This window comes from Grampus griseus (genome assembly GCF_964374135.1).
Source record: "Grampus griseus genome assembly, chromosome: 4".
In the NCBI taxonomy this organism is placed as follows: Eukaryota; Metazoa; Chordata; class Mammalia; order Artiodactyla; family Delphinidae; genus Grampus; species Grampus griseus.
In genome coordinates this window covers 100,665,255-100,685,091 of record NC_138997.1, presented here as the reverse complement: position 1 = coordinate 100,685,091, position 19,837 = coordinate 100,665,255, and the positions used below count along the sequence as shown (strand labels likewise).

At 44.2% G+C, this 19,837-nt stretch overlaps 1 protein-coding gene across 7 annotated transcripts in view; it reads right to left on the bottom strand.

Annotated features, from left to right (window-relative positions):
• Nucleotides 1-806: 806 nt before the first annotated feature.
• Nucleotides 807-19,837, bottom strand: part of LDB2 (LIM domain binding 2) — a 378,219-nt gene continuing 359,188 nt past the window's right edge. Inside the window, exons 6-9 of one of the 7 annotated variants that reach the window (XM_082653025.1) lie at nucleotides 11,006-11,129; nucleotides 7,795-7,946; nucleotides 5,067-5,209; nucleotides 2,022-2,157 (exon numbers count right to left, since the gene is read on the bottom strand). In XM_082653025.1, coding sequence (XP_082509151.1) covers nucleotides 5,105-5,209; nucleotides 7,795-7,946; nucleotides 11,006-11,129 — 381 coding nt within the window. In that variant the 3' untranslated portion in view covers nucleotides 2,022-2,157; nucleotides 5,067-5,104. Of the gene's footprint in view, nucleotides 5,210-7,794; nucleotides 7,947-11,005; nucleotides 11,130-19,837 lie in introns of all 7 variants that reach the window. The other 6 variants (XM_082653020.1, XM_082653022.1, XM_082653021.1 and 3 more) reach the window with 6 other exon arrangements.

Genomic DNA, 19,837 nt, shown 5'->3' with positions numbered 1-19,837 from the left:
GCCTTCCCCTGCACCAAGCACCAGTCTGACGCTTTCCTAGGCTCTTTCCCTTTCCCTATCCTACCCCCTCCACTCCCTTAAAGATTTCTTTACTGAAGAACTCTCCCTCAATAAATCCGTGCCCGGGATCCTGGTCTCTGGGAATCTCGACCTAAGGCACACACTCTCCCTTAGCTTCTCTTTTTAAAGCCCCCCTTTCCCAGAACTGGCTGAGATGATACATTACTATGGCCTGGCGCTTCGTACACACAGTTAATACCAACAGATTTACTCTCTCATCTTCCTCGTGGATACAAAGCAGCAAAATGTGATGAGAGTTCTTTAAACAAAAAGTCCTCACGTGAATTCTCCGTATCTCTGTATTGCAAATCTTTTAGAAAAACAGGCAAACCGAGGAACTGATTTTTAAAAATGGGGAGATTAAGGCTTACTTGGCGGAGTTGGGAGGATTAGCCGAAATAATGTCTGTGGACCTTAAATAGACATGTTTGGTACAGAATAAGCACTCAGTGAGTGGAAGCCGCTGCCCTTGCATTTGGCCAGCCCCAGGAAGCCAGGCCAACCCTTCCTTTCCCATCCTTGTGTCCTCAGCCAGCACAGCGCCTGACGCGTGGAAGGCACCCCTGTGTCTGCCCAAGTAAACTGCAGTGAGCGGGGAAAGAAACCATACCTTAGAAAGATGGTGCAGTTTTCACAATTCCATTCCGTCTGGAGCTTGGGCCGTAAATCCAAGCTCCATACTTCTCATCATCGTGGGCAGATTTCTCTGCCGGGCTCACAAACACCCAGACTCACTTGCTTTGGTCGTTAACAGTTTATTATTGGCACACGTATCAGTAAAGCATACATAAAATACAGCTGTTTTATAACACACGGAGCCACTGTGTCTTTACATGTATAGAGGAACATATTAATATGCAAATGGAAAAATTAGTTCTTTTATAAAGTTTCACATAAATACACTGGAATTGCTCCCAAAGAAAAGTCCCCATGAAAGAACTAGGTTAGGGCTTTACAAAATATTATACAGGAAATATACTATGAAAAGAAACAACAGTCAACTCAGATACAACAACAAAAAAAAACACAAAAGAGTTTCAGATTTATTAAACTGCCCACAAAATTAATGGATTACATGGCTTGAAAATATTTGGATCAACAGAAATTTTACAAACTCATACATTCTCAGGGGGCCAAGTGCCTTTCTTTACATCAAAATCTGCCTTGGTGTCTTTGATTACAAAAAGACGTTTCTTGTTTCAGCACTCGGGCTCGATTGAATCAACTCAGGCTCGAGGACAAATTGACATTAGCTCGGCCATAAATTACCCTGCTGGGCCCTCTTAGCTGTTACCCAATGAAAGAAAAGGTGAAGGGGAAAAAAAAATAAAGGTACATTTAAATTACTTTCCAAAAGTGGATTTTTTTTCTTTTCTTTTTTTACTGAAACAAGAAACTCTCAGATGCAAGTCAAAAAGCAGAAAATATTTTACAATATTAAAAAGTCTATCTGTAGTTGGGTTCGGCATAGAATGAGATCCTGAGCACTGAGGGTTTATTGACAATATGGCCTTGTTGGATGGTTGGGTGGGGCGGGGGGCGGGGCGGGGGGGGAGTGAAATTAACAAACGTGGTTAAAACCGAGCCAGGAGAAGCGCTAGCGTTTGCTCTTACTTTAATTACGATCAGTGCCAGTATCTGTGTTACCTGTGAAGGCCTCCAGGGAGGGGTCATGGAAGTTTACTGGGAATGATCCTCTCAATTAAAAAAAAAGAAAGAGAGAAACTCAGATCACTGTGGTTTAGAAATCGGTGTTTGCATGGAAAAGTTTTAATGTCTCCTCCTTCCTCTCCTGTGAGTAAGGATCTGAAATAGTGAGTGTAACCCATGGTGGCTACTGACAGTGGATTCTGGAGCTGGTCAATCTTACTGGGAAGCTTGGGGTGGGGGGTTTTCTGATTTGGTCTCTTGAGTGGCGGGAGGTTTACTGTTCCATGGGCTGCTGTTCCCCAGGGCGGGTGAACTGGTGAAGTCTTCCTCGTCGTCCATGCCGTTGGCCGCATCATACTGCGTGTTTTCTAATCTAGTGATTAGCCTTTCGTCCTCGTCCCCAAACTCACCTCCCATCAGAGTTGGCTCTCCTACCACCATCACATCCTGTGAACAGCAGCTGACATTATTACAGGGAAACCTTGGGAGAGAGAAGCTCAGCTTAAAACACTAGTGGGAGGCGCTGGGGGATCTAGGACAGACACACTCGTGTCCTGTACACCGGGGTCAAGTCTCAATGTCGGGGGGCCAAGACGCATATTGGATTTTTCTACAGGAAATAAACATCGCCTCCTGATGTGTAACAACCACGCGAGTTTATGTCCTTAGTGCGCAGCCTGACACCGGAGAACGAGCAATGCTAGCAATCTGCAGAAATAAAAAAATGGATTTTTCAAAATTAAAAAAATCCACGCTTTTCAACTTGCCGACACTGGGGACTCTTAAGAGGGCTGTGGAACCTTCTGCTGGGTGCTTTGCAAGACCTCCAAAAATCACCACTTTTATTTAGGGCCTCTGGATGGCTTTGGAAATTAGCAGCCAACACGGGGAGGATGCAGTTCTGCAACAGTCATGCAACTCATTCCAAACGGCATTTTCTCTGTCCCAAGGACGGTATACATTTTAATTGAAGACGGATCTCTCTTTTCTCTACTCAGCCAGGCCCTTTTATGCAGCCGATATCCTTGACATTCTGCTACTTAATTATGGTAATTAATTTAGGTAAAGTTTTCGATAAAAACAATGTTCACACTGATTTGACAATTTGCATAGCTAATTAAGTCATTAGCAAAAACCTGCTGATTGCCAACAAGCCCTGAATTTACCATCTGTTATTCCATGGTGCCTGTCACCTATCCCCACACAGGCAACCCCACCACCAATCTGGGCAGTAAAGAGAGCCAGTCTGTCCAGCTGGCGCCGTAAAAGGAAGTTGAAGAGCACTAATTGTAATTACAATGATGAAGCCAGTAGTCATCAGAAATGGAAGCATGCAAGAAGAATCTATCTAATCACTCCTTTAAGTACAAATTGTCCTTCCATGCAAACAAGGAAGCCACCTACTGTAGCCGGGAGCTCTGCGGAGGCCACCGCTGCAGAAGCACGGGGACAGGGGAGAAGGACGCATACACAGGGCACAGCTCTGGCCTCTCTGTCCCAAGGGGACCCTATGGGGTTGATGGGTGACATGGGCATGGGACAGGACACCTGTCAGGTGGGTCCTGCTGGGCGGGCTCTGAGCAATATTCTACTTAAGAGTGCCCGACTGCCGTCAGCCTCCACTGAGGCTGGAAAATCAGGGCTGGCCATATGCTTTTGGGGACGTAGGTATGCATTTTCTGATAGGGAGGCTAATTTGCCTTGACAGCTGGGTAGACATTCTTTTCACTGGGGCAAGAGAGGCTTTCCTGGAGCAGTATATTAGTGGAATACTGCCTGTGGTCAGGAGAGGGTCCAGCGGCCCCGCCAGGGTCCTTCTAGAATTTTGAAGGTGCCAGTTGAACAAATCCCTTAGTGACCACCTGATTTGTTTTGGAATGGAAAACCTTGTTTGTTTGATTGATCGATTCTCCTCGAATTAGAGGGGAGATAATCAATAGGTTTCACACTGTGTTTTCAGACTAATCACTCTTGTGAATTGGTAACAGTGATGTTAAAGAGAAATGCCCCAGATGAAGCAAATGCCTAAACTATGACCTGGGAAGACTCAGCAGTTGAGGTACTGGCAGGATATTCAGTTGTGTGTTTCCAAGAATGTACTTATGATGCCACGAAGAGCCAGACATGACACTGACATGTAAGAGACTCGTGAGGACTCTTAAAGTGAGATACAAAATAGACACAGACTCCGGGTGGCAAGAATGCTGACAGGATTTTAAATGGAATGTGGCCTCCACCTGACCCACTGGGGTGTTGGGGATAAAAAAGTGTTACTTCGTTGTGGGCAATTAGGAGACCGCGCTTTACGATCAGGAACAAAGGCAGGCGGGAAGACCAGGTTAAGATGGGGTGGAGGACGACATGAGGGTTAATTCCACCAAATGACCTGTGTGTAGCACATTTTGCAGGGCTGGGGAAACACATGCATGACGTGTCACGGGGCAGGAGAAGAACGTTAGAAGCGACACGTGGGTCTGCATTAGTACTGTGAGTCCAAGGTCATCGAGAGAGGCTGGGAGAATGGGAGGTTAAGCATAATTTGGAAACAGAAGAAGCCAATTTAAGCGTGATATTAGCAGAGACGTTCTCGACACGTCAGATGCCTTCACTGTATCAGAAAATAACAGTCATTCCAGAAAAGTACTACGAAAATAGTGATTTACATCACTTCAAATGGGGCTTATACGGGCTCGTAATATGTTTGGTATATCTTTGTTCCAGGAACGGCTGGAAAAGGTGCCCAGGCATGGATATCCTAAATTTCAGAGAGATGCCACATTTGCCTTACTGATTATAAAACGTATCCTTAGCCAGATGCATAATCATGCGTGTGCGTGTGTGTGTGTGTGCACGCATGTGTGCATGCGTGAGTGATTAATTGATGGCAAGTTACAAAAGAGATGTGTGCTAAGGACTTCCTATGCACGTAGATACCTGAGGCCACTTACATAGTCACGAACACCGCTCTACCTGGCTCTTCTAAATCTCTGGGCGAGGACAGGGGTTCTCGGCTCAGCAGGGCTTGCTTTGTTATCCTCACACAAAATGAGTGGAGACATAACATACATTCTGGGCTCCCTCTGACTAGGGGATGTTGCCACCGTTTTCCCCACACGCCCCACATCTTTAAAAGTCCCCCCCCAACATTCAACATTGGTAGTGAGAGATGCATTTCCTTCCCGTCCCTGCTGTCTCGTGTGTCCCACAGGAGGCGATATTGGTCCATCTGAGAGTAACCCATATGGTCTCGACTCCCCAGGAAGTAGACCTCCGCTCCTCGCCAGGGGCCTGGAGGTGCCACCAGCTCTTGCCCGTGTCACATCTTCTCACTAATCCCCCGTGCAAGGACCACCAACCTCTGAGGAGGACTGGAAGTGACTCCTTTCAGGGCCCCTCAATGCTTCTCCTTAAATTGGCCAGAAGGGGTCACTGCTGTTGAATGACACAGGTCTCCATCCCTCCCAGGGTTGAGGCTGCAGTTCGGGATCGCTCCTAGCCCCTGCTCATGGAGTGAGAAGCAGAATCCAAGGATTAAACCCTAACCCTCGCCAGACACACACGTTGCTGCCGTGGCAGCTGTGCGGACCACAGCCGTGGTCGTGGTAGCACACCCGATCTGTACATGCCTTCGGACAAGGCAGCTAAGGCCTGCAGGTTGCATTTCTATTTAAACAGGAGAGGGGTGCTGGTCATTCAGGAGACAGGGTTAAATAATGTGGTCCCTACAAGCCAGCCAGTGCTTATACGTTTGACGTCCATTCAGCTGGAGGACATACAGAAATTTACACATTTTCTTAACCCGGATGACTTCCCTGTTTCTCTCAGCCATCTCTAAGTTTTACTTAATGAAAACATCCTTGTTTGCATGGCGGGGATAGTGCTGAAATTCTACTCGCACTTTCTAACGGCGCCTTGTTCTTGTCCAAAGGGTCTCGACTGATTAAAAACCCTCTTGACACAGGTATCTTCCACCAAAATGCAATTGCAGGTTGGGAGGACAAGAGCATAATGGAATAGAAAAAGTTAGGTGCTCTTTAAAAAAAGTGGAAATGATTCCGACTAGGCCAGGTATGTCAAAATACATGGATGTGTATGCTGCTATTCTATACCCATGGCAGACATCACTAATGGATGGCCCACCAGACCCAGTCCAGGCTCAGAATCTTTCTCAATATTGTACCCTGTGAGCTGAAACCAGGAGTCTGAGCTGGCAGGAGAGAGGAAACCTCTTTATCACTTTATTAGACAGTGAGCTCTTCAATGACAGAGCTTGGGTGGGTCTTTTTTTGGATTTGTTTTTTTTAAATCTTGCTATTACCAACACCTGGTATAGTGTGGGGCACATAGTAGGAGCTCAGAAAACACTTGTTGAACCAATCTGAATTCTTGCAGCCTTTAAGTAGCTATGTCAAATTTCCAGAAATCTCTGGAATGTACTTTCATTTGTTCGTGGAAACTAACAAACGTTAGTTTCTAAAACTCCAGAATTAGATGAATAAATGGGCTGCTTGTGTGCACTTTTGGGGTTGATTTATTTACGCCTGGCCATTTTTTTCTATGCATTTTCCCATTTAACCAGGAGTGGGTATAACTTACTGGCACCTTAATAAAAAGACTCTGTTTTTCTCCTTCGATTTTTTTTTTTTTCCTGACTCTTCTGGGGTGAAAACTCAGTTCAAAAAACAGAGGTAACTCTGGTATTTTTTAAGAACTACAATCCCTAGCAGTCTTAAAATGAAAATGGGACCTATCCCACAGGCTGGCCACTTTCTCATGACCTTTTCTTTCTAATGCAACAGGGATGACAACCGTGTCCTCTGTCTGTGGAGGACAGGAGGAGAGGTCAGGTAATTCTCAGGTACTGATGGGGTTGGTTTTAGCCAGAGAACTGACCAATGGAAAATGAGAGAGAGTGGGTGGGGGACAGATTTGAAAGACACAATTAGAAGTAAGTGGAGAATCCCCTGGAAATGAAGGTCCGCTCTCACGTGGAGAGAGATGGTGTAGGAGCAGAAGCAGAGGTTGAGGCCCACAGACCAAGAGAGGGAAAAGAGTGAGAAAGAGGGAAAAGGTAAAATTGCATCGCTTGAGAGAAGTTACAAGAAAGGGCGCATTTTTGAAGACATAGTATCTAGAGGGTACCTATGAAGCACCATGAAAATCCCAGGATTTGAAGGATAGTCAAAAGCCTGGTGAGGGTGATGTGACAAGGGCAGCGGAGAAGGAAACCCCACAAGTCATCGTGGTGGGGAGAAGGGGCAAGAAATGCTTAAAGACACGTGAGAATTTAAAAGTGGTAAGTGGTCTAGTACTGGGATGAGGAAGTCAGAGTCAGGAAGGAATCAGGCAGAAGGGAGCAAATCGAGGAAGAAAACATGGGAGGTGAAGAAAGTTCCCGCCCAGCTTACCCTCTGTGGGGACGCCCTCAGCTGTCAGTTTTGGAGTTCAAAGAAGCCCCCTTCTGAGTGGCCCATTTCCTTTGTCAAGACCCAGAAATGAAAGAAAGGGGTCAAGAGGTCGAGAGAGTTGAGACCAAACCAGGGGCTGAGCCTCCCCCTAAGCTAATGATATGGGAAAGCGAAATCCACTGAGCTGCATTTGTAGTGGCCTTGAGTTAATTACCTGAGTCTTAAAATAAGAGGGGATGCCCATGTCTGGGGGGGTTCGGGGGGCAGTCGAAGGACAATCTGGAGCCTTAGTGCCAGGAGCTAGTTTCCAGGGGAGCACAGGGTCCCGGTGATGGAGCTGAGAGTCCCTTATATGCCACCAGCACCCGGCTAAGTGATATTTTAATTAAACCTTAAGTGACATATCTCCTGTCTACGACTCTGAAGGCTTTTTCATTCCGGTCCCACTGCAGCACAGACTCTCCATATTCCTTTCTAAGTCCCAGTGTGTCGTGGAAGGTTTCCAGGACAGAGCTCCTCCCCCTCTCCCACCCCGTGTCCCTGCCTTCCCCTCCCCCGCCCCCCACCCGGCCCAGAAGGTCATTGCAGCTCAAAGAGACTTTGCCGTAGGGCCCCTGGACTCGGGGAGACGACAGGCAAAGGCAGGATTTCAGCCTAAAAGGAAAGCGAGACTTACAGGTACCTGACTGGACAGACTCAGGTTGGCGGCTGGCGCCTTCTTCTTGCTGCCCGTGCTGTTGGCAGTGTTCCCAGCGCCGCTGTTGGAGGTGCTGCTGGTGGAATTTTTTCTTTTTCTCCGTTTCGTTGTCGGTTGCCTTGTGGGCTCTGCTGCAACATGAAACATGGAAGGAGGGTCAGTGCCAGGGTGACCACCAGAATACGGGCCCTCCAGGGAAGCCATTTTTTGTAAGTTCAAAAGAGTAGGACTGTTGATATTTTTTCCACTTCTTTTAACTTGATGAAACCTAAAAAAGAAAGCTGCTGATTTATTTGTAGCACACAATGACTGAAACTCTTTTCTTTAGTATCTTGATAAAGTGATTTGTATTTAATTGTTCTTCCTGATGTCATCTACTGTGTGTCTAGAAGCTCTTAATATGTCTTAGGGTGAGTTACACCACTACTATAGTTTGAACTTAAAATATTATTAACATTATGAATTTGGGGCAAAAAAATTTTTTGCGGTCTACCCTCTTTTTATAACAAAAGGAGGGCTCTGGGACTCCTAGGGAACCTCCAGGGGTTGAGAGAAGTATGAGCCGAGCTCAATTAAGTGAACCGGTGAGTTACAGCAGCACCTACTGGCGAAGTCTCATATTGCAGCCCAGCTCTATCATACGCTGAAATGTTGAAAAATTGGCCAAAAAATTTGTGTGGGTTTTTCCTGTAACATCTTACGGAAAAACCCGAACGAACTTTTGGGCCAACCCGATACAAAGAAGAGGAAGTGTCCATCCCATCAGCCATTGATGTGGAACTTAGGGATTCCCAAGCTCAGTAGAAATACCCATGCTTTGGATCCTGGGGTCTAAAAGATGCAACTAATTTCAAAATTCCTGGGGAAAAAAATGTCTTAGTATGCTACAGCCAACATATGAATGAAGAGAAGCTAGACCTTTTCCAGAAAGGTCTGTTTAGAAATAGAAAAAAAATATTTTGGACCTGAAGGATGAGGCAACATCTTAATAGAAGTATAGGGACTCATGGAAATGTGTAGTGAAAAGAATATTATTTATTTATTATGTATTATGAGCATGACTCAATATTTTCATATTTTTAATGTTTTCTATGTCATTATTTTACATTCACAGCAACTCTATTAACTAGGTACTATTACAATCTTTGCTTTGAGAATGAAAAATCTTCAGAAACCTGTTCCAGGCAGTTACTAAATGAATTGGAAATGGCATGTAAGAGCATCCTTTTTGCTAACCCTATTCTAGATCCAACTCTGATGGAGAGAAGGTAAGCCAGGACCATACTGGAACTAAGTGAGGTAACCCTGGAGCATTTTCTTGAGGCATCTATACTGCTTCTGATGGACAATGGGGAAGATCTCCTTGAAGGTCATTTCAAAGACCACTTAGTCCATCATGTTATCTCTGACTTTTGATGAAGTAGGAGATTATGTTTCTATTTATATAACATATTTTCCTTCATAAATATTTTATCTCTAATGTTTAAAGAGTTTCATCAAAGGGCCTAACATCCCTATCCGTAGAGAGTTATGGGTGCTTATTCTGAAGGTTATGGAAACAGGAAACAGAATTGTTCCAGCTCATGGGGCTGGAGGAGACTTGAGAGGTACATTCTAAAGTAAAGCAAACACCCAGCTTTCCCTGACAGGTATCTTCTTCCTTTGACTTGAATTGAAATCGGCTGCTTTTAAAAAAAAATTCGTAGTTTTTCATGGAATTTTGGGGAAATACACCTAAATGGTAGGCTCTGGATCACTCCCACTGGCAGTAGGTAGCTGTGGTAATAGAGTCCCGAACTGAAGACATAAAAACTTACTGTGACATAGGGCCCTCCACTGACTAGCTTCAGCTAACTTTGGCAAGTTACTTCTTTAAATCTCAGGCCTATTATATCGAATGGGAATAGCAAGAAATACCTCATAAGGTTGTTGTGAGGATTCAGTAAGAGAATGGAAGGTCTGAGAGGGCTGTGGTTTGTGACTATTTTCATGTAGTGTTATACCCACAGTGGCCAGAGCAGTGCCTGGCACCTAGTAGGGGCTCAATAAATACTTGTTGAGTTAATGACTGAATTAATGAATAATATATGAATTATATGTGCACATGTTGTGAAATAGGTGTTCAAAGCATTTAGTGAGCGAAACTTTTTCCTTTGAAGCCTTATTGGTACTGAAAGAAAATAAGGCCAATTTACGCACATTTAACACATTTGAAAAATAATGTTCTAAATGTCTACAATTCCTGTAAGATGGGGATGCAGCTATTCTACGTAAAATAATGCTCATTTTTCTCAGCCTTCTAAGTATGTACTTGGTTACATCTGCTATATTCATTTTACATAAAACCCCTGGCCAATTACCAGCGGAAGGTGACCATTATATTTTGTGATTCAGAAGGCTATGTGCCTCGTGTTAATAGTTACTCTTTATAAAAATAATTTTTAGCGAATGGATACGTTGTGCTTTTATGATCAGTGAGGCTCGACACATGCCTGGGAGTGAAAATGTACTAGATAGAAGGACAATTAATGATGACTGGAAGCAGTAATTTCAGAACCCCAGCAGGAGACTATAGTATCTAAACTACATTCTAGGGAAGTGAGAGAAATGGAGTCTTTTATGTATTCCTTTCATGATCAGATAACCCTTTGATATTATATACCTTAAAAAAATAGAGCAAAAATATTTATTTATTTCCTTCCTCCCTTCCTCCTTTCCTTCTTTCCTTCTCTCCTCTATTCCCTCCTATTCTTCCTTTCTTCTTCCTCCCTCCTTCCCTTTCTTTTCATAATTTCTACCATTCTTCAAAGAACAAACAAAATCACAGTAAGCCATGAGCAGCTACCAGTCTTGTCCAGTGGAACAACCACTGGACTGGAAAACAGGAAACCTGGGTTCCGATTTCGGCTTTGTCAATATTTTCTTGGTAACGTTAAGTAAATCAATTTCCTCCTGTGAGTTTCAGGTCCTAATCTAGCAAGTGATGAGACTGTAGAGGATGGTCACTACATCTAAGAAGGATGTTTGCCCTTCACAAAGTCAGTGTCTTTGGGTCCAATATCACGGTCAGGATATCCCTTATAAACTACTTTGCTGATACATTTATGATCACTTCCTTTTCACACGCCTTCATCCCCAGAAGAAGGCTCAGAAAAAGCATGTAGATGGAGAGTGAAGAACGAAGCCGTACCTGGCGGCGCCACCATCCGCTGCCACTTCTGAAACAAGCAGGTCTTCAGGCAGTCTCGTGGACTGAGGTTGTAAGTTTTATGTCTGGACATCAGTTCCTGCATTGGCTCCAGTATTACACACAACTGCAAGGAGTTCAAAGACATCGGTGTTTTACTACTTGATAACATTATTTGCAATAGATAATTTTAACAGCTGGAATTCAAAAGAAAGTTTAAAGGTACTTCACCCCCAACCCCGGGTTTTGATTTTCTCTGTATAAGTTTGGAGGAAAAGAAATATTACCAACACTTGATAAGGCCCACTTAATTTACCATCATTTATAATATCATATTATAGCTGAGTGTGGTTTATACACACACACACACACACATCCCCACACATTCTGTACTGACTGTTGCGTGGATATATGTGGTTCTATTCTGAATTGAAATGATTCTCTCTGGTTAAAGAAAAAAGCTCTCTTCCATGGAACGCAGCGTGCTCTGATTTCCACTCTGGTCTCTGCTGTAGTTCCTGTTTGTATAACCACACACTGTGAGTTACAATGCTAGTTTATGTAGATTATGTGGCAGTGAAAGCCGTCCTTTAAACTTTGGAGAAGAAAGTGGCAACTACAGGTATGTTTTTGATCCTAATTCTTATAAAGGGCCATGATGAACACTATTTTATTTTTATTCATATACTCATTTGTATTTTACACAAGATGAGAATATCAGTAACATATGCTGACTTTCATTCAGTATGGGAGCTTTTTTGTGGTTCTGCACACGGTTGCCCTTCTTCTCTCCCTTAGTTAGATCTTTCAGCTTTACTTTGGTCCAAGACTTCTGATGACAAAGATTAATGAATGAAATAAGAAGGTAAATTCAGTTAGGATTGCCTTGGACTTTTCTGAATTCTTTCTCGTTTGGAAGCTTTTCAGAATGCTGCTGCATCGAAAGGGCAAAGACCAAGACTAGGAACAATGCATCCATTGCTGTTTCAGTTACAGCTATACTAACATTGGCAATGCACCTTCCCATGTGGAAAAACGTCATTTTATTATGAAAGGCAGATGTGCAATCCCCATGTTCATGGGGCCATCGTTTTTACTACTCCCTTCCCTTCTGCCATTTCTCACCTGAGTATTTCCCTAGAGTCCACATTCCTTATTGTCCACTGGTTCTCTCTACCTGGAATTCTTTGCTCTCCCTCTTCCCGGCTAATGCCCACTCAGCCTTGAAGGCAAAGTTCCTTCCTCTGTTAGGCCTTTCACCCCCTGGCTCTGCACCTCTCCCTGTGCGGGCTGAGTTGGATGACTCTACAGCTCTCCCAGAGCACACAGCCCTTTCTGCTCTACAAACTTACTCATTTACTTTTTGTAACCATCGGCTTCCAAGTCTCTTTTCCACTCAACTTTGAACTCTTTGAATGCTGAGACTATGCCTTTTATCTCTGTGTTCCTAGATTTGGCTCAAATGAATGGATGCATTTAAGGAGTGATTCTTAGAAAGACTGGAGGACCTTTCTATGCCAATGTTCCTCAAAGTCTAAGGAACACTTCCGTCAGAATCAGAAGAGTTGATTATTAAAAATGCAGACTTCCAGACTCTGCCCTTTCTGTTTCACTGAGTCTGGAGGTGGGGTCCTGAATCTGTATTTTAAAAAAGCATTCTCCTATCTAATTCTGATAAATATTACCCAAAATTGAGATCCACTGCAATGCATATGCTGGGCTTTAGAAGAGACAAATATAGAAGCAAGACATGCACAAATCCCCAGGGGTTTCCAGCTCAAATTCCCCTCTCTTCGTACCCCCCCACCTCACTTTTCCACGCCCTTCCTCTCTTCTCAAGCCTAGGCATGATAATCAAAATTGCCTTCATCTAGAAAAATTTCTCAGCCCTTTTTACCTATCAATGATCTAAACTTTGCCAGAACCACAAACCCCATTTAAGGGCCAACTGTAATCTCCTTCCATTTGCAGTTTCTCTGGAAGAAGAGACTAAGATTTCAAAGCCTGAACAACACAGGTACAATGTGAGCCAGAGAGACAAAGCTACTGGACCCTAGTGTATCAGGCTGTAAAGTAATGAGATCTGGGTTAGTTATGATGCATCTTCAATCTTGTCTATCTTCTTGTTTACTTTGGAGTCCTTTTTGAAACCTAAAATGTTAATAAGGAAAACCCTGTGAAAGAGGGAGGGTTACTATGCAATTAAGTCCATATTCCAAGACTGCAAGTGTGTATTCCTCTACTAACAACTCCACACTGGAAATCAAAGTATGTGCAAATTACAGACAACCTCAAGTCTTCCCCTGTCACTCATACCCAATGGAGTGAAGGATTCCACAATCATCTCTACACATAGAGATAAGACTGGATTATCCACCAAAGAAGAACCACTGCTAGCTTCAGACAGGGTCAGAAGATGTTTGCATCTATTATTAAGCTAGGGCAGTAAGAAAAGCTTTCAGAGAAATTCTAAAGACTGGGAAAACTTTTTCTTTTAACTAAAAATGTTATAAAGGTTTTAAAGCCGTTTCCTTTTTGTCCATTCCCATTCTTGAGCAATTGACTTACAGTGGCTATAAAATACATGGATGGAGTGGAACAAACATGGACTTAGAAATCAAGAGACCTAGGTCTAGATTTTGAGTCTCTCACCAGATGCATACCCTTGGATGAGCCACTTAGTAATGCTGGGTCTCAGTTTCACCTGTAAAACGATACCCATCTTGTATATTGTTTGGGAAATTTGAGATAATACGTCTTGACACATAAGTTCAACAAACAGATATTATGATTACGTATTAGCAAGCACAGCCCAGATTGCAAAACAAACCACATTTCTATGACTTTAAATCAACAAGCATTTATTGAGTTTTCTCCTAAGTGTCAGGCCTATTTGGACCTAGAAAGGATTATCAGCATTTCACATACTAGGAAGTAGGAGAGTTGCGTTTATTGTGAGAACTCACGAGCTCATTTTCTCTTTCTTTTTTCCCCAGGTGCCTTTCCTCTTGGGGTTTTGGGCAACACTTTTTACAGGTGCTAATCCTCAGGATTCATCCCTTCCCCTTTCATGTAAAAATATCTTCCCGTTGCTGTAACCCACCCCAAAGGAATTTGCATCTCTGAATGCTAATCAGGAATCCCCAAAGTCATTTTTCTTCCAGTGGAGGGGTACTGGGCTGGAGAGACATCCCGCCCCTTATTCATGTCTGCAAATGAGCCTCCAGCTCTGGCGCAGAGATGGTGCCTTTGCTAGGCTGCGTGCTGTAGGTGGCAGAACTAACTCAGACAAGAGCCTGCCTTCTCCCGTAGCAAGCCAGTGCATCTTGGCAACAGCAAAGGCCTGGGGCCTTATGAAAGGAGACCAGGAAAGTTCGGGGGGTAGGTTCCCTCAGTCACTAGCCAAATCCTTCTGGAGCCAGGATTCCTGCTCTCCCTGAGGTCTCAGACCCCCTTGAGAATCTGGTGAAGGCTATGCAGGCTGTCTTCCAAATTTTATACAAAATATCTGGAGGTTTATGAACCCTCTTACACTCCCATCCATTGATTCCAGGTAAAGAGTCCCCTGTTTGTAATATATATGATCCAGGCTACAATATAGATGCCTTTGCCCCCGCCCTACACACATACACACACACACACACACCCCCCTCACTCCAACCTCAAAGGCATATTAATGGAACTGAGCATAATAGCACAGCGTCCTTTGATTTTTAAAGAACGATTTTATCTGTAAAGTTGTGTCTGCTACAAAGTTCCCAGTGGACCAGTCCCTTTGCCTGAAAAGAAAGGCCTCAGACAGTGACATCTGCAACACTGCAGCATCATGAGTGAATTTGGTCTACACCTGCGGGGGGTGTTGGAGGTGTGAAAAGATTTCAATCTAAAATAGAACCGGAGGATAGGAAACAGAGACTCCCAACCTGCCCTCAGAGGAAGGGAACTTAAGAAGTGAGAGACTGATTTCCCATAAGTACTTGATTTAGAGATGATGGAAACTTACTTCCGGACCAGTGAACAGCTGCCATGAATCCGTCCCCATCCTCCAGCCAATGAACTTGCTGCTGGGACTCTGGCTGGACCTCCCTGTCTTTGCACTCCTTGTCCATAAATACAGCCCATCCCTAATCCTCAAGGGACTCACTGGGGCTGGCTCACAGCATGTTTCCTTAATTGCAGTTCCTCCGCTCTTCCTGAATAAACTCAACTTCTGGTCATTTGAGCTTGCCTCAGTTTACCTCTTTATTTGGGTTGCCTGAAGATACCAGGAAGAATCCCAGGGCACTGTGCAAGGTGGCAGGAGCCAGCAAGGCCTGAGACCTCTTTTTGAATAGGAAGCTCCTGCCAGGTCCACTTAGAATCGCAAAGAAAACCACTGCCCATTGCCCATCCTGGCAAAGCTCTGAGGATGCCTTTGGGTAGATTTAGTGAGAGTTTTAGGCCAGGCTTGCTCTCCTTATGCTTCCGACTTCATTTTCTGGAATTCTGGCCCAGCACTGACACTTTGGTATGAAACCAAAACCTATAACCACAATGGTGACTTGCTGAATGAGTGAATGAATGGGTGGATGGATGGATGAATGATTTAACAGATATCTTGGCCAGATTTATAGCAAGGAGTCATTTGCTAGTAGCAGACAAATTGGGCATTGTCCTCTGGGCTTAGAAGTGATGAATTTGTCCATGTGATAAATAACTGATTGCCTCCTCTGTGGAGAATGCTTTGTACATGTGCACATGTATATACCCAATTACCACATGTCCTGGCTGGGCAGGGACATCTTAGCTCCGTCCCAGGACTTCTGTCTTTGTTCATAGTAACAAAGAACCTGGTAGATCCAGACAGTATGCTATTTTGTTTTGTTTTCATCTGACAGTTCTCCTGGAGAAATTTGATTCTCCTTAGCTGCACACCCACACCTTTTCTTTTCGCTCATCTCCTGGCCTGAACCCAGGACTGGGTGATGCCTATCAGAGTTGGCTTTGGCCTAAAAAGCTGATGCCTTGGGGTTGGCATTTGGCTAACTCCTAAAGCTGGGTCCTGACCTCCAACATTTAATTCAGTCTTTTCCAGATCATGGATGACATACTCTGAGCTTGAACCACTGACCTACTCTTTGCATATAGGTCTGTCCAGGGTTACTGTGTCCATAGCAGCTCATGTTCTTGCCTTGAACATCTTCCCTCTTTCTCAGTCATCTTAGCCGGATATTGGCAAGCTACAGCCAGTGGGCTAAACACGGCCATGCTTATGTATTGTCCAGAGCTCCTATTGTGTTACAATGCCACAGTTGAATAAGTATGACACAGTCTATATGACCCACAAACTCCCAAAATATTACTATCTGGCCATTCACAGAAAGGTTGCTGACCTCTGTCCTAAACCAATGCTACTCAAAGGAGGCCGTCTGCAAACTATTTGTTATGTGTCCTTGACTGGATAAGAGCTTGAGTTAGAGTATAATTCAGTTCATTGCCTCTTTCATTAAGAAAGTCTTGTGTCAAAAAATAACTCAGATGAACTAAACAATGTGTTCAACAAGGTAGTTGCTTTACATTCCAAAGCAATCTCCTTATTTTGGTGTGGATCACTAAGTGATCCACAGTCTGGCGCTGGTCTGCAAACCATATTTGAGTCATAATAGTATGACCATTAAGGTCCTCCATGGTCCAACTCAGATCTCACATCTGTCTCTGACCATCCCCAACCACAAAGGACTCTTACTTCTGTAGCACTTATTACTAACCTACGTACATCCCGGAGTTAATATTTGCATTGGGAATTTTTCTTTCTTGGGGACTTGTTTCATCTCCTTATCTATAGCAAGCCTTATTTTACTCTTCTCTCTCTCTTATTTAACACGGTATTAGGCATACTCAAATATATGTTGAGTCATAACTTAATAATCGCTGTGGAGTATCTAAACTATGTTTGTCCCTGGAGTATGCAACTGACGTATATCATTAACCCTCACCACCTCCTGGTCCACTTTTAACAGGTGAGAAATCTCAGACTCAAAGCCAGTAAGTCACACAGAGCTGATATTAAAGAGTGTGACTGTTATAATGTAAAGGTTATACAACCATCTGAAGGGCAGAAAAGAGGTTCCCAGTCAAGTTTGCCTGACTTCAACCCTGTGCTCCTAACTCCTTACTGCTCTGTTGTCTAACTCTCTGAATATGAATGGCCTAAATCTCTGCTAAGATAACAAGTTGCAAGGCTCTCCCTGTCTCTTATATTGTTCCTTGCACATGGTATTGTGCAAGGAACAATATACACAGAGAGGTGTATCTATGCACAGAGAGGTGGGTGATACAGAGGGGTGCAGGCTTTGGAGCCAGATTCATCTGGATCCAAACCCAATGGCTAGTCTGTCATTTACTAGCTGTGTGTTCTTGGCCAAGAATTTCAGCCTTGGGACTTCCCTGGTGGCACAGTGGTTAAGAATCTGCCTGCCAATGCAGGGGACACAGGTCCGAGCCCTGGTCCAGGAAGATCCCACATGCCACAGAGCCACTAAGCCTGTGTGCCACAACTACTGAGCCTGTGCTCTGGAGCCCGCAAGCCACAACTACTGATCCCATGTGCCTAGAGCCCGTGCTCTGCAACAAGAGAAGCCACCACAGTGAGAAGCCTGTGCACCGCAATGAAGAGTAGCCCCTGCTCGTCGCACCTAGAGAAAGCCCACGTGCAGCACCAAGACCCAGTGCAGCCAAAAATATAAATAAATAAATACATACATTTATTTTTTAAAAAAGAATTTCAGCCTTTCTGAATCTCAGTTTCCTCATCTGTAAAATGGAGATACTGATATTTATCTCTGAAGGTTTGAAACAATATCTGTGAATCCTTAATGCAATGCCTGGACCAAGGTCAGTGCTCAAAAGATGGAAGTTGGTATAATGATAAATACTGGTTGCACCAGGGGTGCAGTTTCCCTGAGCCAACACAGCAATGTGTGATGTGATTGGTTAGCTACTCCGGGAAGTTAATCACTTGGTCTCCTTGAGACTTAGGGCGTCTAAATGCTCTAAGGGATGGTCATCAGGACAATGGTCCAAGGCATTTTAGTAGCTAATGTCTCTGATAATGATCCATTTTCAGAATTCAGGGATAAATACAAAATGTTCACATCCATAAACCAGAGTCCTTTCTCTTTTCTTTTTCCCCCAGTAACCTACCCTTCTGGCTAACTCTGAATTAGAAAGGTATCAGAGGATGGGCATGATTATAAACCAGCTCTTATCTAAGGGTGAAGGAGTCTCTCTTAATTAAGAAACACATCACAAAAAGAGATCTTATATTAAAACAATAGAAAAATATAACGTACGGAATCTAAAAGGAAAACAAAACAAAACAAGCAGGTAATTCCCCCAGAAACAGATAAGAATGAATAACAGGCATCCACGTGAGTAAAACCCACTCTGCCTCCGAGGGTGAAAAACAGGAGAGGGAAGGAAATGCTTTCCCTGAGAAGCTGTGCAATTCCAAAGCATCAGATTATGATTTGGGTTTATTTCCTGATAGGATTAAAGGTAGATTGATTGTCCAATTCAAAACATCCTCTTTTTTATCTGAAGATTCAACCAGGGGAGACTTTGCCTTTTCTCAATTGTTTTGCAAATTGATTACTCAGGGAAGTTATCACATCCAACCCTGGAGATTGGCAGCTCTCTCCAGGCTCCAGGAGAGGAGGGGGTATAGTGACAACCACTCAGGACTTGGAGGGACCATCCCCTTCCAGAGCAAGCAGTCATGCATGCGCGTTGCAATATCTATGCCTTGATCTCAATTTTGAGGCTGCAAAGAAGGACGCCTATGCGTGGTCACGGAGGCCGCTGGCTGCTTTTCTGACCCACCCTCAGGAGAGAAGCGTTGGGCGATTTTCCTGAGCTACAGAGCCAAGCTCACGGCTGTTTTCGGCAGCACCAGTCAGGCCCACGAAGAGATGGTTCCAGGCTTCCAATGCTCATTCTCTTTCCTTCGGACCCATGGACTTAATCTCTCTGCCATGTCATTTGGTACGGGCACCCCTTCCACAGTGCTCTGGTCATTTGCCTTCCTACCCTTAGACCCACCCCCTCCTCCCAGCTCTGTACTGCAGGGGAGAGACCCCTGCACACTATTTCCCAGCTTTTTTTGCCAACTGGCCTTGGGTGAGCTTTGGCCAGTTGGAGGCACCAGGAAAGACTGGAGGAAAGTGGGTTGAGTTATTTGGCTAGGGTTGCCGTAACAAAGTATCACAAACTGGGTGGCTTAAAACAACAGAAACTTATTTCTTCTCAGTTCTGGAGGCTAGAAGTCTGAAATCGAGGTGCTGGCAGGGCTGTGCTCCCTCTGAAGGCTCTAGGGAAGAAGACTTCCTTGCCTCTCCCAACCTCTGTTGGCCCTGGAGTTCCTTGGTGTTCCTTGGCTTGTGGCTGCATGGCTCCAACCTCTGCTTCCGTCTTCTCATGGTCTTTTCCCCCATGTCTCTGCGTCCTCTCCTCTTCTTACAAGGACATTAGTCATTGGATTTCCAAATAAATTCACATCCTCAGGTTGCAAATAAACATGGATTTTTGAGGGACACCACTCACGGTACCACATGGGTAAAGAAATAAGTAAGGGTACTTCTTGTCCTTTCTGTGGTTCAGATGGCCTCTCCAACAGCTGTCACCAAGGCCCACTATGGTGCCAGCTTCTATCAGGTGGCCTGACAGTAACACCTCTTATGTAGGGGACTTACTGTATCTAAAAAGGTGTGTGGAGGCATCTTGTGTAGGGGTTAAGCATGCAAACTAGCCTCTGGTTTGAATGGCAGCTACTTAGTAGATGAGTGACCTTGGGTGAGT